Source organism: Nuphar pumila, chromosome 6 (assembly GCF_984573655.1).
Source record: "Nuphar pumila chromosome 6, dmNupPumi1.hap1.1, whole genome shotgun sequence".
Lineage (NCBI taxonomy): Eukaryota > Viridiplantae > Streptophyta > Magnoliopsida > Nymphaeales > Nymphaeaceae > Nuphar > Nuphar pumila.
In genome coordinates this window covers 49,009,159-49,026,593 of record NC_143254.1, presented here as the reverse complement: position 1 = coordinate 49,026,593, position 17,435 = coordinate 49,009,159, and the positions used below count along the sequence as shown (strand labels likewise).

Below are 17,435 nucleotides of genomic sequence, written 5' to 3'. Positions count from 1 at the left end.
ACACGACCTGACTCAAGAGTCAGCGTCTGTCGTACACTATGTCAGGTACCCAGGCCGTAGCATTGTTTGGGAATGGAACCCAGTCCCAGCCTACTAGGCCTCAGATTTGACGGACCATAGAACGAGGGGCAAATCCGTCATGCTGTGAGAATCGACGTCCGAAATTAAGCAGCTAAGAGAGCCCTAACCCTAGGGGACGACAGACGCCCCACCCCTCCAATCGTAGCTCGACACGATGTCACGAGATTGCCACGTCGGTTAGATCTCTTTCACCGCACCCAATTTCACCCACCCTGATCCATCCTCTCGTGCGTCTGCGCCCGTACTCTCTCTCTCTCTTGCTGGATCTCACTGGACGGCATCATGGGAGCAGGTTAGCGTTTGGTTTCCTCGGTGAATTTGGCACAATTGTGACCCTACTTCGTTTTTTCTGCTTGATCAGTTTTTTTTCCTCCTTTGGTTCGACAAAGTGTTTCATGGGAATTCGTATAGTTGTTCGATTTCCTGATCTTTCTCTGTTCCAATCGGATGAGATGAGATCGCGCTTCGGGTGATGTAGTGGAATTCGAGTGTTTTGAGTTGTCGAGTTCGTGTCAGTTGAGCGGTTTTCGGTAGGGACGAAGCCCCGCGAGTGTATTGAGGAAAGGGTGTGTCTTTCTGAATTGAGGAAGATTTTTTTGCAAATTGGAAGGAATTACGGAGATTCGTAGTAGTTTGGTATGACGATTGATTGAGGACATGCTTGCCCAAAGCTTCCTCTTCTTCATTTGAGCGTTAGATGCGTTTTATGTATTCAGTTTGCTTTGTTCTAGTTTTTAGTTTTGAAAAATGTGGGGGTTTAGTCTCTGCTTGTGTTATTTATCTTCCTGAGTGTCTATGCTCTCTCGTGAAGTTTATCTTGAGTCTTTCGTTGCTTCTTGTAATCTTTCACTGATGGTGGTCAGAGGATGAACGGTGTTGCTTGGACATAGGGTCAGGTTGTGGTGAAACATGTAAGTGTTTGCTTGCTTATCCCATTGCTTTCATTGGTTCCATAGCTTTGACTGTATAATTTCGATGGACTTCAAAGTCTTGCAAACAAATTTTAAAGAGATTTGGTTGGAGATGAAAAAAGGGATTGATCTTTGGACTATGAAAAAGGTCCTAGGGTTGCTGATTTGATGGGGGTTCAAATGAAGCATTCAACATGAGGTCCAAGAAACTCATCTATGACAGGACATGATGGATGCAAATTAGGCACGAGACTCAATGCTGAAATCAAGTACATGACCTCAAAAAGGAATCAACATAAGTGTGGATGAAAGTTGAAAGCATGTTTATGAAAGCCTTCACATCTACTACAAAAGTTGTATGAGTACGTCCTTAGGATGCAAGATGGTGCACATGGTCTTAAACAGTTCACTGTTTTTAAAAGCACCTATTTATTGTCTCCTAAATATGATGGGGACAAAGATTCAGCCCCTTTAGTGTCCAGTTATATATCCTATGATCATTTTGTAATTGCACCTTTGTAGAGCAAAGAAGAAAGTTTGCCCCAACCACAACCTAAGGGCAGGGCATTTTCTGGGAGTAGTCCCCTTCTTCAGACACTTCCTGGCACATACATTAAGGGAGCCATTAAAAGGTGACTGGAACACCAGAAACAAGAACCACCCAAGCTAATGGTAAAGCCAAGAACACTTTCCGGCCAAGTCCCATTGATAGATCATAACGATGTCGTGGAAATGCTGCACGGACCCATATATAAGAATGGTAACAAAATTATCTTGATACTAAACAGGATCGAGCCCGGGATCTGATTTGAAATAGGAAGATCTAGCATAGGTGGCCACCTTCCTGGAAAGAGCGATGTGCATGAACCAGGTGTATCCCGATGCAAGCTACACATGCACTGTGCACTCTGCTCTTTGACACAATCACAGTTTATATATATGTATGTCTATATGAATATATTTGCTACAAGGTTTGGATATGCAATCTAGTTAGGATATGATGATGCAAGTTGTTTAAACTCAATCTGATGTCATAGATGTGTTCGGCATGCTTAATTTGGTGGGAATCAACCATTGGGTCGTGTTTTTTGATGAAAAAACATGTTCTTGAGTCGGAAAATTTTGATTCATTTAATGCCATTGAATTTTCAATCTCCGAAAAACCTGCTTTGGTGTTGAGATCTAATGATCAGAATGTGGATCCTCACTAAATGGAGCATGTAGATCACATCCATGGGGCCAGATTTCTCCTAAAATAGTAAAAAAGGTATTGTATCCTATGTGTGTGTGGGTGTGTTGCATGTGTTGGTTTATCACTCTAGTGTTGCTTTTACTATTAAGGTTATCAATGTGCAACTGATTAAAAAACCAAAACACCTTTAAAAGCAATGACATTTTTAAGAATACATGGCTACTTTTTGGAGGTCGTATGAGTCTTTTGTTTTGAAGGAAAACAAAACATACTTTTCAAAATGTGACAAGATGTACTTCAGTAATTTGAAATTGAAAAATGAAAACAACATTCTTTGCCCCAAAAGGTAACCATGCTATTGCTTTTAAGAGTGTCTTTGTCATTTCAATCACTTGAACACTGCTTAATATCAAAGATTTAACTTTAGATAAGCTCTATATATACATTACTGCTTATTTCCTGTTTATATGTTTCTTCTGTTCTCCGACTAATTGGTAATGTATTTCATACTTCAAAAGATGTTGTCTGATGCTCATTAGAGGGCTAGCCTATTCATAACCATGTGAACTGCAGAGTGGACTTAAATCAAGTTGGATTCTGTCGCTTATAACCTTTGATTAGAGTCATGGGGTCTGGGGAAGAGGGTACTCCTAGAAAACCTTCCAAACCATCTGCTTCAACACAAGCGGTTAGTTATGCTTACTCACACCCATGTTCCTTATGCCTGTTCTTGGTATGTTGAATATGCCTTCTTGCAGGAAACTCCATCAACGCCTTCCTATCCTGATTGGGCTACACCAGTGCAGGTTTGTTACACAACAACCTTTCTTGCAAGACTTAAATGGAACCTTGTGTTGTGCTGAACCATTTATCAAGCTAATGAGGATTCTAAAAATTCAGAAAGTTTGCTCATGAATGTAGGCGTATTATGGTTCTGGAGCTACTCCCCCTGGTTTTTTTCAATCACCAGTTCCATCTTCTTCAGTACCACACCCCTACTTGTGGGGAGGCCAGGTAATAGCCTTACATGCTATGTCACACGGACTCGGCTAGGGAGGCGCCGCACCCGAGTCGACACGCCCCGACACGGGTGCGGACACGGGTGCGGCTTCGGACTCGGCCTGGACTCGGTCAACGCCGAGTCGGACTCGGTCAACGAGTCGAGGCCGAGTCCGTCCACTTTTGGACTCGGTCAACTTTGACCGAGTCCAAAATTGTCCATTTTTATAGCAAAAAACAAAAAAAATGATCTTTTTATATAGTTTTTAAAATATATATAGCATGAAAAAAGCTAATTATCATTTAATTCTCTCTCTCATAAGCCCCATAAAAAATTATTCTTAAATATTATCATCTAATTCTCTCTCTCAATCTTAAAAGCTAATAAATTCTCATCCACGAGTACCAACACTTTTCATCCACCGAGTTCTATCTCTTATAAAGGCTAATAAATTCTCATCCACCAGTACCAACATTTTTCATCCACCGAGATCATTTAATTCTCTCTCTTTTTCAAATCTAGCTTTGAAAAATTAAAAGCTTTTAATGCTTTTAATTAATGTTATAATTTTAGCAAAAGATGTTTAATGCATTTACCAGAACATGCTTTTAGTTAATGCTTTTAATTAATACCTTGATGATGTTTTATTCCCATGGTAGCTAAGACTCAGCCGAGTCAATGATAAACTCAGCTAAGTTTGGTTCTAACCCAGTTATACTACTATTTTAACTCAGTTAATTCAGGATCTGAGACAACTCGGAAGAGTCACGAGCCGAGTGTCCAAAATTTATATAGATATATGCACACACAGGATATATTATTATATATATATATATATTTTTAAAAAAAAAATATTTATATATATAGCCGAGTCCCCGTGTCCAAAATTTTTAAAATTGTGCCGCACCCGTGTCGCACCCGCACCCGCACCCGCACCCATGTGACATAGCTTACATGAGAAATTTATACTAGGAATGCCATACTTTGATGCACATTTATTCCGCTGTTGCACTCAGGGGATTTTGTTTGCTTTTCAGCACTTAATGCCACCTTATGGGACCCCACTTCCATATCCTGCACTCTACGCACATGGTGGAATTTATGCTCATCCAAGCATGACTCCGGTAATAATATTTTCTTTACTGTTTGAGGTTTGCATTTTCCTTTAATTTCATAACAAGTATTTTGCTGAGATTGTTAAAGCATTCCAATTTTTCAATGTGCAGCCCATAATTTTGTTCATGGCTCAATGCCCAACCACCTAAATATTCTTTCATGTTACCATTCAATTTGATGCTGACATGTGGTTGTTTCATTCAAATCTCATTGTGATATGGTCTTGCTCATGCATGCAAGTACATGTTCAAACATGTTTACACCTACTTACTGGGATGGTGTACCATAGTAAACATGGGTGTGCTGAGTCTGCAAGTTGCATCAGGTTAAATCTATGCATGTGTTATTATGATTCAACCAGTTGGGACTTGAACCTGTCAATTAATGGTGTGGCTATTATTCAATTTCATGGTGAAGACTTGTTAGACTTGACGGTGACGTGGCAGAGTTGTAGCCTTTCAAGTCTTCATTAATTTAAATTTAGCAACTCGTATTGATTTGAACTTTGACTTTACTTGGGAAAGAGTCTTCCCGGAAGTGAAGCCCAATCTTGCTATGTAGTTTTAGAAGCTCTCCCTGCTGAATCTAAAGAAACTTGATTGAGCCATTGTTGTTGATAGAGCTTCTGTTTATGATCGCTGAAAATTGAGGTTTCCAGGAGCATTTGAGAAAGTGCAATTCTTGTTCTTATTTTATGCTTAATGACTGCTAAATACAGCCTTTAAAGTAACCATTATTTTCTCTCATCTTATGAGTTATTCAACAGAATGAAATCTATTCTTTTGGTGATAGGTTCCAGTGACATCTGCTACTGAAGCAGAAGGAAAAACCTCAGATGATAAAGCACGGGGCTTGATGAAGAAGCCAAAGGGAAGCTCTGGAAATATAGGTTTCACTAGTGGAAAATCTGGAGAGGGTGAAAAAACAGGATCTGGTTCGGCAAATGAGGATATCTCACACAGGTAGCTATTTAAAGAAAGCCAATAAATTTCTCGTCTTTGGTAGTGGCTTTATGTAGGATTTTGGAAAGGTTTTGCTTGATGCTTTCACTTAATGCTTTTAAACAGTGGGGAGAGTGGAAGTGAAGATTCATCAGATGCCAGCGAGGATAATGAAAATCGACATGTATTCTTTTGCCTTATTTTTCATAGTTCTCCAAAATAATGATTTGCTAAAAAAAATTTGCATTATGAAAAGTAGTTAACATGTTTTAGGTGCATACTGTTAGTATTCAAGAAGTAATTATTCTCATCAATAGCTGACATGATTGATGCAATTATTTTCTTAGTACTTTTCAGTTTGTATTTAAATTCTCCTTTGATCATTTCTTCAACTTATTCAGGATATTTTTTCCATCCATTTGAAAGAAATTGTATCTTTCATTTTTGGTATTTTACAAAGTATTTTTATTACTAGTTACCTTATTTTAATCTGGCTCTTTGATTTGAGAGATTCTATGAATCCTGATGTGCTCAGTCTTGCATTTAGGAGTTGCAGGACACAAGGAAACGGAGTTTCGATCAGATGCTAGCGGATGGTAAACTACTGTCTTTCAAATAAATTGATGGCATAGATATATTTCAAATGCATAGATTCTATCCAGTTAGAAGATTTATTGATTTGATTACTACTTCAGGAGCAAATGCTCAGCTCAACAATGCTGCACAATATATGGGCCCGACTGGCGAATCATATTTTAATGCTCAGGGGCAGGCTGCATTAATCCCTCCCGTGACTGTGCCTGGAAAGTCTGCTGGCCCAACGACCAATCTTAACATAGGGATGGATCTCTGGAATACATCTCCAGCTGGAGCTGTAAATGTAAAGGCAAGATCTACTGCAGCAGGTGTTTCATCAGCGGCTGTGCCAACAACGATAATTGGCCGAGAAGGGGTTCCATCCGACCTTTGGATTCAGGTATGTACCTTTGTAAAAAAAATTATCACTTTCACTTGGCTTAGATTGTGATGCCCAATGTTCATTGAATTTCACAATGTGATTCTTTCTTTGTTAAATCATGAAATCAATAATAATTTGGTTTTGAAATGTCTGCTTGATCATCTAAATTTGCTAGCTGCTGATTCTTGAACATTAACAGGATGAGCGTGAACTGAAGAGGCAAAGGAGAAAACAATCTAATCGTGAATCTGCTAGAAGATCAAGGCTTCGTAAGCAAGTATGCTAATGATGAAGGTTTTTATATGTGTTTCTTGTGTAATTTAAATTTTGCACACATTTTTTGTTGTTTTATGTAGCATCTTTGCCAAAAGGCTTTCTGGTAAAATGTTCATAATGTTTTGCTAATGCTTGCAATTTCTTTAGTGGCACATACGTTATTGTTCCATATGTGGTATTAAATAGAAGTCTAGATATTAAAAATGAAAAATCAATTTGTTCTCTCTCTCTCTCTCTCTCTATATATATATATATATATATATATATATATATATATATCTTCCACACTCACACATGTATGTAAGTGGGTTGATTGTTTGTTAGTATTAACTAATTGAAAAATGTTAATAAATTTCAACAAAATTTCCCCTAAGTTTGGAAATAACATGCTTTTGTATTGCATTAATTTTCATTGGCTATGGGCATTTTAGAAAATCTATAAAATGTACAAAGTTATACCCCGTATGTTTCAAATTACAACTGATAAATGTGGGTGCGTTTTCCATGAATACTCAATTGCCCTTGTTGCTGGCAATTAACATGTAAGGAACTATCAACTACCACAGAGTTTCAAAATTTGATAGGTGCAAAATATTAACTTCCATACATCTATCTATCTATCTATCTATCTATCTATCTATATATATATATATATATATATATAGTAAAAGTAACAATCTTTGTGCTACTATGGATAACATCACACCCTCTAGTAGCCTCATTGATTTTCTAATATTTTCATTTTTGTGTATATATATATATAGTAAAAGTAACAATCTTTGTGCTACTATGGATAACATCACACCGTCTAGTAGCCCCATTGATTTTCTAATATTTTCACTTTTGTGGATATGAAAGTACATATATGGTCCCCATGATTGTTCGTAGTGGATAAATCAATGAATTTTTGTTGATTTTACATGTTTGTAAAAGGAATCTAAAAACCAGTGCCCCACAATCACCAAAGTTTCATATAAAAAATGAAGTTCCACATCAAATCAGTATTGCATTTATGAGTGGTTTAAGTTCTGAAAGGTTTTCCCACAAAATTTTGGCTTCACTGGATTGTTAGTTGTGGAGTTGGATATCTTCAAGTTTCTTTCTGCTATTTCAGATTTTATTTGGTCTTCTATAAAGGGTAGTAGTGGATTCATAGCTTGCTGAATGTTTGTTAAAAAAAAAAAGATTAGTGTGATTCCAAGGGATTAAAACTCACAAAAGTCTTGGAGTATGGTCTCATCCCATGAAATGACTGGTGGAAAGTGGTATACAGTAGACCGAACACTAGAGGTGGTAAGGCCCATACATAAATATCATGGAGAAGGATGTAGTATTCTTCTTGATCAAGAGAAATGAAGGGTTGAATCATTAGAGAATTGGAAGTCATGAAGTTGCTGGGCCTTCTACCTCTACTCCCCATTTCTATCATGCTGATCCTATTTATTAAATCATGAGGTTGGATCATATATTTGAGCTATGGATCACATAAATAGTGCGAGGATCCTTGTTTTGAGACTATTTTTGTTTCAGTAGTCCACATTACATCTTGCAGTTGGATGCCCCTCTCCCGTTCAGGGGAAAGGTGGTCTAGATATGTCAAATTTATCCTTGGATACTTATTCTTCATGTTCCCGGTGTTCCTGTTATTTGAGTGACATTTTACCCATCCTATTGCATTTTTCAGGATTTGAAGATGGAGAGACATTTGAGTATAGATATAAGCATACAGGCTTAATGTGTTGAATAAACGGCATGTAATGATTTCTTATGGCACCTATTTTGTTGCTGCATTTGAAATTAGGGCCTCTTTTTTTATTTAAGTTGCAAATTTTGTGTCATGACTCATGACCTAGTAATTGGAAGACTAATGCAGTCTTACATTGTGACACTTGTCAAACAGCTGATCAATGTAAAATTTCATATGCTGTGAACTTGTCTTGGTGTTTTACTTATTTTGAGTTAGTCCATTGATTTATGGGGATTTGGTATGTACAAATTTTCTTTTGTTTCATAAGATAGTTGAGTCTTGAGACTTGGTATAATGCTACCTTGAATTTGAGAGTTGATAGTGGTTGAGAATATATTTTCCAATTTTAACATGAAATTGATCCTTAGACTCCATGTTCCTACACATCCCAACAAAATGGGTGGCTGAAAGGAAAAAAATGTCTTTTTGAAGTTGCAAGAGCATTCCTATTGAGAGAAATGCTTCTAGAAGATACTAGTGACACAGTGTTGACTGCAGCCTATGTCATTAATAGGATGCCTTCAGATGTTCTTAGAGGGAAATCTCATTTGCAAATTCTAAGTTCTGAAGCAACCTTTTTTTCATGTTACTCGAGTGTTTGGTTGCATGTACTTTGTCCATGATTGTAAGGTTAGAGACAAGTTGGATCCAAAAGCTATCATATTTGTCTTTATGAGATATTCATTGATCTAGATAAAGTACCCTAATATTTTTCTAATCAAAACGAGGGGGTGAAGAAGATTGAGACACATAGAATTGCTATATTTATGTGGTCTTTTTGAGTCCTAGTCCTTTATGTAATAGTGAGATATCTAAGACGATGTTGATGTGTGCTGGTGGAGGGAGGAAAGCTGTCATGCCTCACATTCCATTCTCTAAAACGAGGGTCTTCTGGAATTAGTTGATCATGAAGTTCAATTGTCAAATGATCAACCTAAACAAGGTAACAACATTTCTGATCTTGGTTTAACACTTGCCATAAGGTAAAAGACTTTGTATTTCTCATCCTGTCATTTTTTTTCCGATTTAAATCAATGTCAAAATTCAAGGCTTTTGTGGCAAACCGAGGCTCGATTCCAATTCCCAAGAATATAGTAGGGGCATTGTAAAGCCCCAAGTAGAAAGAGGCTATGGAGAATGATACGGCTTCTTTAAAGAAAAGTAGAACATGAGAGTTAACTTCTCTATCTTTCACAAGAAAGTGTTGGGTGCAAATTACACATTTAAGCTCAAGCCATATGAATTAGTTATAAAAGTATAAAGATTTATAGTGAAACCATACACTTAGACATGCAATTGAGTATCAAGAACCATTCTTAAGCTTAACTCCACCTTTACAACACTCGTGTGGTAAATAAGCTAATTCTACATTATGTGAAGAACATACTTCTTGATGGGGATCTTTAAGGAGAGGTTTACATGAAAGCATGAACTTACCTATTAGATTTGCTCAAGAAGATGGAAAAGGCCAAGTATGCAATTTAAAGAAAGCTGTATTTGGGTTGAAGCAACCTCTGAGGTCATGATTCAAAATTTTTAGTACAATAGTGATATCTTATGGATATAGGAGGTGCATTGATCATACACTATTTGTACTTTTCTTCCTAGAAACCATTCATGACCTGCTGAAACCATTCATGATAGCTTAAGAATGCTTGGATTTGCTGGTTTTCAGTTTTCGAGGAAATCTATGATCATCTTTAATGAAGTCATTATTTGAACAGGCTGAGTGTGAAGAACTAGCAGCAAAGGTGGAGCTACTGAACACTGAGAATCAAAATCTCCAAGCTGAACTCCAGCATCTTTCTGATGAGTGTGAGAAGCTTACATCTGAAAATGCATCCATATTGGTGAGATATTCTGGTTGTTTTTCCTTTTGAATGGTTTAATTTCACTTTGTAGACACCCTTGTGCTTTCTATGTATGCATGTTTCAGGTAAAAATTTAACCTGATTAGCTTAGCTATGGTTTACAGTGGAGTCGTGTGATAGTGTTAGTTGTTGTTCAGGTCATTAGGGGCATGGTGAGTCTGTGACTTGGATGACCTGTTACAGACGGTTGTATGAAACATACATCTTTGAGATGACTAAAAAATGTACTTAGGTGATAGTTGTGTCCATAAGAGGTTGAACAATTTCCGTGCAACAATATCTTTTAAAGCCCCTCAAGTTTTCATGCTATTTATCCTGAGTCCAGACTCCAGACTTGATGCAATGTATGTGTGTGCGCGTGCATGCTACGTGCCTTTTGTGGAATGTTATCCTATCATTGACAATAGATTGGAAGGGTTTTATGGTAATCTTGGTAATTCGAAATGCTTGTGGCAAACCGGTCTTACTGTCTGCTTTCTCTAACAGGAACAACTGACGCGGTATTATGGACCTGAAGCATTATCCATGTTGGACCAAGAAGGTGCAGACTCCATGGCTTTTACTGCGGTTAGCAGTGAAGGCAATGGGCACTCACGTGACTTGTCTAAGGGAAGCAGTTTGATTTCTGGTCCCAAAAATAGCAAATTCTTTAACACCAACGGAAAGCTTGAGTCCAGAAAAAATTAAAGGTCAGCTGCCCACAATCAAATTGTGGTGATCCTGTGTAACACTATCGATAGGCTTTGTAAATTGTGTAGAGTTCGAGTCTCTCTAAATTGATGCGTTTAATTGTGGCGCTGTAAGTGAGAATCATGTTTGAAATGAATTGGCTGGTGAAGTAGGAGAGTTTTGACTGGAGATACATGTCTCTTCATGCATAAACTGGAGCTTTCGATGCCCGCTTAAAAAAAAACACTGCAGGAGCATGGCAGCTGTTTATGTGAGATAATGTGTTGCTGCCAGCTGAGTCATGGATGCCACAGGTATCTGAAAATAGGTCCAGATGCTTATGAAGCCCCCTATACTACCAGTAAACTGGACAGTGGAAGCTCACAAGCATCCTTACCATTGGTAATGTCTCTCTTAAACTGCATCAGGCTGTGGACTCCACGAAAGATGGCACTGTTGTTAAAAAAATGAAAATGATCGCAGGGACTTGGAAGGGAAAAGATACTGGAGGCTGAATAGGGAATTGTTACTTCTTTTGGCAATCAAGCTGTGAAATTATCTTAATTAGCTGTGAATCCTTTACTCCTTGCAGCACATACTCGTATTGCAAAGTTCTCTCTGGTGGGCACACACATTTAGTGAATGGTGAAGATACTGGTGCTTTCTGTGTCCACCAGATGGAAGGAATGGTGGCAGTTTTTCTGGATCTGAAACTGCGCCAAGAAGGAAACTTGGCGCATGCTTATCTATCAAAGCGATTCTTTAAAAATTTATTTTATAATGTGTTTCTTAAAAACCTGTTAAGCCTAAAAATGTAAACCACTTCTTAGCGAATATTAAATTATGATTATTTTGTCTTAAACATAATCTGTGTGTGTGTGTGACGAGTTTTATTAAGGGGAATTGAAATTTACTGTCGTTGGCGAGTATTTAGGAGATTTATTAGGATAAAAAAGATTTTTCTTTTATGATTTCTTAGTTTGGATTGAGCAAAATATGTTTAGATTTTAGGATAGATGTCGGCAAGCACAACTAATATGATCAACGGCACATATAAGGAGAATGAGATCAACCAGGCTACATGTTCAAGGGTGGTAACAACCAAATTTAACAGCCGTGTATGTCAGGTACAAAAGCAACGATTTTAATGTTAGTAAAGTCCAAGTAATCCAATCCTGATCTAACTGAACTGACATTAAACAACCACAACGGACCGTATGAAGCAGTTTTGCAGGGAGAAACGTATGGCATTTGCAGTAACATGGAAAATGATGAAAATTTAGCACTCAATTGTGAAAAAAAAAATACAACTATGACATTTAGCCATCGAAGGACGCCAAAGCATACATTTCAAGCAACCATGAAGTTCATGCGGTGAGCCAAGGGCTCCTATCAAGCAAGCACACGGTCAGAATGCCATGCAGCGTAAAGGTTTCACCGCTCAGAACCATCAGGAAAGCTCTTTAGTGCATCTTCGTTCCCGTCCACATAATACTCCACAACTGACTGCATCCTAGAAAGCTTATCAGGATGATAGTTGATGTGAACAATCACAGGCTTAAGCTTGGCCAAGTTGGGGTCCTTTCTGACGCTCTTGAACAAAACCTTGCTATTCATGAATTGATAGAAATCCATGGTTCTCCTTGATGCATGAAGCCCCTCGTATCCAGGGTGCGAAGGAAAGAAGAGCTCCTCGTTAAAGACCGCTTGATCCCACAAATTACGATTACTCGTGAGCCTCTGCGCAACACGATCCAAAAGCTCAATGGAAGGGATGGTCGGTCTGATATAAAAGAAACCAGAGTTGTAAACCCATATGCGCATTGTGTGAGCATAGCGAGCCCACCCCATTGCAGGCTCATCGAAGACGTCATTATGCCCATAGGCCGTGAAGTTGTTGTGACCATCGGTCATGGATTCGACATCACAATCTCTGTACAGATGATCAAAGGGGTTCTGCAAGTAGACAACATCCACATCGGAGAGAAGAACACTGTAACCGATCTGCAAGAATTCCCTCAGAATCCGGAATTTCAAGCCTGAAATGGCATGGTTGTTGCCGTTCTTCGCAACGGAATCCACACCTTCGTCTGGGTTCCTCCTATAAACTGGAACATCCCGACTCTTGCAGAAGCTCTCTGTATCATCATCCAATGCTACGACCAGATAATTGGGTAAACCCACATGCTTGATGCTCTTGAACCAGACCTCCAGCATGTCCTTGACATTGATATTGGCAACGGCGACTATGAGCTCTTTGTTAACAGCCACCTCCTCGAGTATGTTCTGCAACCTCCGATTGATGGTCGAATCGGGAATCACGGTTGGATTGGTCCTTTCACTCTTAACGGTTCCCAAGGCCCCGGTTTTGTGCTGCAGCCCCAATTCAAGAAACCTTCTCTCCGCATGGTCCTTCCTTCTTTCTGCTGATTGAAGCGTTATGTTTAGCTCCCTAATCTGTTTCTTCAACTCCTCGTTATTCTCTAACAACAAATTAAGCTCCGAGCTCAACTTGTCAATTCGTTCAGGAGATGCACAACGGATTGAATTGACCTAACAGGCCAAGCATATAAAGTTCAAAACCATCCATTTTAAGCCAACTTTCACCTATGCATCTAATCTAAACTCAAAAATAATGCAGCGAACTAAAAAAAAATTTCGGGAAGCTTTGATGACCCAACTAAGTTCTAACCAACAGAGGAAAAAACACCACGCCTTTAGGCATAATTTTCACATACATAAAACTGATAACGGATTTAGCATATTCTCAAAACAGACAGATTTCGTGTAAATTTATAAGTTCCAAAAGCACAAATTTTCGTGAATCCTAAAGGAAGAGACCTCGAAACACATACAGAAGACCAATTTTTTTTTTTTTTTGAAAGAATACAGGAGCAAATTAAACCAGTGAAGACTAAGATACTGAAAATTTAGGAAACCCCTTGTTTCCTTGGAGCAGAACTTGTAAAGAGGATACCTGGAAGCCATTTGGGGAAAAGAAAGCGAAGATGGAGACAATGAGAACGCCGATTCCGATAGCCACGACGATTCTCGACCGACGGATCGGCTGGCCGTTGCCTTTCACCAGGAGCGCGTCTCGCCGCCCGCTCATGGTTTTGGATGTCGGGCACTTCTCTTTGATAGTGAGTGGGAGAAACAAGCAAAAAGAGCGTAGAAAAACTATCCCACACCCACCGCAGCTCAATTGCAGTGAGTCGAGTTATTTTCCCTTCGTATTCCTAAAACGGTACCCTACTACTAGGGGTGGCCATCGGGCCGGCCCGGGCCCGTTCTCAGCCTGCCGGCATTTAAGTGCGGTCAGTTCTTAACGAGCTCGAGTTTGAAGAGCTGTCCATGATCCGGCCCATTGGCCCAATGGGCCAATATGAAGTGGGCCGGCTCAAACACAACTAATTAAGTAAATAATAAATAATTAATAAGTTTTCATGTATCAACTAATTAGTTTTTTAGTTTTCTTAAAATTAATACAAATAATTAGGTAAATAATAATAATTATCAAGTTACTATGTAATTAATTAATATTTTTAAATTTTTTGTATTATTAATAATTAATAAATAGCTTAGACCAGCTCAATAGCCTGCGTGCAGATCTGAACCCAGCCCACATATATAACGGGCTGGGTTTCGGCCGAGTAACTAATGGGTCCGGCCTAAAGACTTGACCCAAACCCGACCCATGACAGGCTGGGTCGGCTTGACCCATAGAGCCACCTGGACTGTTGCCCACCCCTACCTACTAGACATATTTATTATCGGACAACATGATCTGACCATTTGGATAAACGTTGTGCGGGCTGGCAAAACCAAACAGCTCTAGTATCGGTTCGGTTCGGCTCTTTGTGATGAGTCACAAGCAACTTGTTTAGCTTAAACGAGTCAAGCCCAAATACCCTGTGTTTGGCTTGGCTCAGCTCGAGTGAGTTCTTATAAGTAAAAAATATAATTTCTATGTTATATATATATATAATATAATGCATAAAGATATATATATATATATATACTTCATGTATAAATAACATGGAATCTTTTACACAAACCAATTTGTGTTTGGCTTGTCTCATAAGAGGAGGAACTGAGCTCGATTAAATATGAGCGCAAGCTAAGTCACAAACTCAGTACATTGGTTTTTTTAGAGTGGCTCAATACATCGATAAACAAACAGAGCCGGAACATGCCCTGTTTGGATCGTTCAGCTCGTTACCCACCCTATTATGCCTCATCTTGTGCCTAGGGATGGCAGTGGACCAGGGTGGGGGTGGGGGACAAGGTCTCCAGCTAGCCTCGCTCTGTCTCAAAATTCTACCCTTCATCCCCACACGGGTTTTGATTTTAACCTCCATCCCTGCTTTATATTTGTTGGAATGAAATCAATAAGATCTCTGCATTTGGCAGTCACCTTATCGATTCCATCTTATTTGGTTATAAGATAATTTTTTCCCTTTTAGTTGTAGATAAATTTTCCCTTTTAGTTTTAGATAAAATTTTCTTTATTCATCTTCAAAATCGTGGTGGGATCATGTATGTATATACCGTGTAACAGTTATGCAATATACAACGAGGAAAATCGAGTTTTCCTATTCTCCATTATCGTCGTCTCTACAACTAGTGTTTTTTCCATTCAATCATCTTTTAACATGGTATCAAAGCGGGTTCTATAATCTTGTTCCCGTCTTTTTCATAATCTGTGTGAGTGCACCATCATGTTCATCGGCACCTACAGGCGCATGCTCCATCTACCATCGAGTGAACAAATCATGTTGGCTGCCACGGTTGAATCAAAGGGCGGCAAAAATATGGCTCCACATGTAAACTCGAGAGAAGTTTAAATGGGGCCACAACAAAAATATACAAGGCCTAAATGTGATTACTGTGAAAAATTAGGCCATATCAAAGCTTGATGTTATCAGCTGCATGGATATCCCAACATCGCTCCAAAAGCAAATTCGGTCACCAGTGATACCGCCATGCCTCAGATATTTATGAACAATATAGTGCTCTCAAAGCCTTTTTCTCAGCACAAACCATATCTCAAGGTAAACTGGAACCTCAAGTCAACTTACCAGGTAAAGCCTTGTCTCTTTCTTGCCATTCTCCTTATTGGGTAATTGATATAGGTGCCACCAACCACACCTGTCATCCACATTGGAAGTGTCAACTTAAACTCAAGACTGTGTGTATCCAACGTCTTGTATGTGCTCAGTTTCAAGTATAATTTGCTTTCTATTAGTAAAGTCACACAAGATTTACAATATAATGTCACTTTCACTAATGATTCTTGTATAATTTCTTGTATAATTCAGGATCAACACTCGAAACAAATGATTGGAGTGGGTAAACTGCAAAATGTTGTACATCTTTGAGGCCACTGGTGAAGTCGCTCTTTCCATTTTCACTTTTGCTCATATTTGGCATTGCCGCCTTGGATATATTTCACATTATCGTTTTCAAGCTCTTGTTGATTCGAATAAAATAAATTCTAGCAAATTTGATGGTGTTTGCTCAATTTGTGTGCATGCAAAACAAACATGTCTTCTATTTTCAATTAGTGTCATTAGCTTCACAGTACCTTTTCAACTCATACACATTGATTTATGGGGTAGATGTCAAAATCCATCGTTATCTGGTCTACATTACTTTTTGACTCGTGGATGTCTATACTCGCTCTACTTGGGTTTACCTGACACACTATAAATTGAAATATTTTCCTTGGTTCAAGACTTTTTTGCCACGGTCAAAACCCAAATTCAAAAGGGGAGCAAATTTTTTTCTAACGATATGCAATCATTTTTTCAATCTCAAGGGATCATTTATCAACATAGTTATGTTTCAACACCTCAACAAAATAGGGTAGTTGAACACAAACATCGAGACTGACTAAATATGGCCAATGCTCTGCATTTTCAAGCCTACCTTCCTATAAAATTATGGGGGAAATGCATTTTGATAGTTGTATATCTTATTAATTGAGTCCCTAGAAAGGCCTTAGCCCAAAAAACACCATATGAACCGTTGTTCTGCAAGAGTCCTCAATACAAACATCTTAAAGTTTTTGGTTGTTTATGTCATGCTCACATTATCAACCACTCTCATAAGTTTGATAGCAGAGCCAAGAGATGCATATTCATTGGTTATCCTTATGCTTAAGTTGCTTATCGGTTGTATGACCTTGAAACCCATACTACCTTCACCAGTAGAGATGTAGTTTTTCATGAACACATTTTTCCATTTCAATCTATCACCTATATCCATTTTTTAGTTAATACTGTGATCATCGCAAAATTTTTCCTCTCGTAATATTCTCTCTCTTCCTTCTTTTTTCCTTTCCAATCTCTATTTCCTCTTTTTTGAAGGGAGAAAATAAAAGACAGAAAAGAAGAGAGAAGAGAAAAGAGGAGAAAGATGAACTCTTTTGCGAGGTCTCACTTGACCTTAATTTGAAAATATTTGAAAAAAATAACTCGCCTCCGTTTTGAAATATTTGCGGGAAAAACTGGGAGACGGGATCCGCTCGTCGGTACGAGGTTCGACCGTTCCTGGCACCTTTACCAGGGGTAATCGAACCAAGGGTCGAATTCATGCATTTTGCTTTGCTAAGAAATTATCTAAGAATCTATTCTAAGTCTAAATGCACAAATAATCATGCTTGTGCAAT

At 38.5% G+C, this 17,435-nt stretch overlaps 2 protein-coding genes across 3 annotated transcripts; one reads left to right on the top strand and one right to left on the bottom strand.

Annotated features, from left to right (window-relative positions):
• Nucleotides 1-242: 242 nt before the first annotated feature.
• LOC149834802 (G-box-binding factor 1-like) lies at nucleotides 243-10,951 on the top strand. 2 transcript variants are annotated; one of them, XM_090011566.1, is made up of 12 exons: nucleotides 243-373; nucleotides 2,758-2,872; nucleotides 2,943-2,990; nucleotides 3,106-3,198; nucleotides 4,222-4,308; nucleotides 5,093-5,262; nucleotides 5,368-5,425; nucleotides 5,798-5,837; nucleotides 5,937-6,217; nucleotides 6,399-6,476; nucleotides 9,947-10,072; nucleotides 10,580-10,951. In XM_090011566.1, exons 2-12 carry the CDS (start codon nucleotides 2,810-2,812, stop codon nucleotides 10,778-10,780), a joined length of 1,245 nt encoding a protein of 414 aa, XP_089867692.1. In that variant the 5' UTR covers nucleotides 243-373; nucleotides 2,758-2,809; the 3' UTR covers nucleotides 10,781-10,951. The 2 variants fall into 2 exon arrangements, with proteins under 2 accessions (XP_089867692.1, XP_089867691.1); XM_090011565.1 differs by having other exon boundaries at nucleotides 5,789-5,837.
• Nucleotides 10,952-12,031: 1,080 nt separating this feature from the next.
• On the bottom strand, nucleotides 12,032-13,904 carry LOC149834801 (arabinosyltransferase RRA3-like). The gene is made up of 2 exons (XM_090010298.1): nucleotides 13,740-13,904; nucleotides 12,032-13,315 (listed from the first exon to the last, which is right to left on the bottom strand). Exons 1-2 carry the CDS (start codon nucleotides 13,872-13,874, stop codon nucleotides 12,197-12,199), a joined length of 1,254 nt encoding a protein of 417 aa, XP_089866424.1. The 5' UTR covers nucleotides 13,875-13,904; the 3' UTR covers nucleotides 12,032-12,196.
• Nucleotides 13,905-17,435: the final 3,531 nt, after the last annotated feature.

Coding starts and splice junctions, on each gene's coding strand:
- LOC149834802 (XM_090011565.1), top strand. CDS start 2,810: ATGGGGTCTGGGGAAGAGGGTACTCCTAGAAAACCTTCCAAACCATCT. Junction 2,873..2,942: donor CATCTGCTTCAACACAAGCG/GTTAGTTATGCT, acceptor GCCTTCTTGCAG/GAAACTCCATCAACGCCTTC. Junction 6,477..9,946: donor GATCAAGGCTTCGTAAGCAA/GTATGCTAATGA, acceptor TTATTTGAACAG/GCTGAGTGTGAAGAACTAGC.
- LOC149834801 (XM_090010298.1), bottom strand. CDS start 13,874: ATGAGCGGGCGGCGAGACGCGCTCCTGGTGAAAGGCAACGGCCAGCCG. Junction 13,316..13,739: donor TTTCCCCAAATGGCTTCCAG/GTATCCTCTTTA, acceptor TTGGCCTGTTAG/GTCAATTCAATCCGTTGTGC.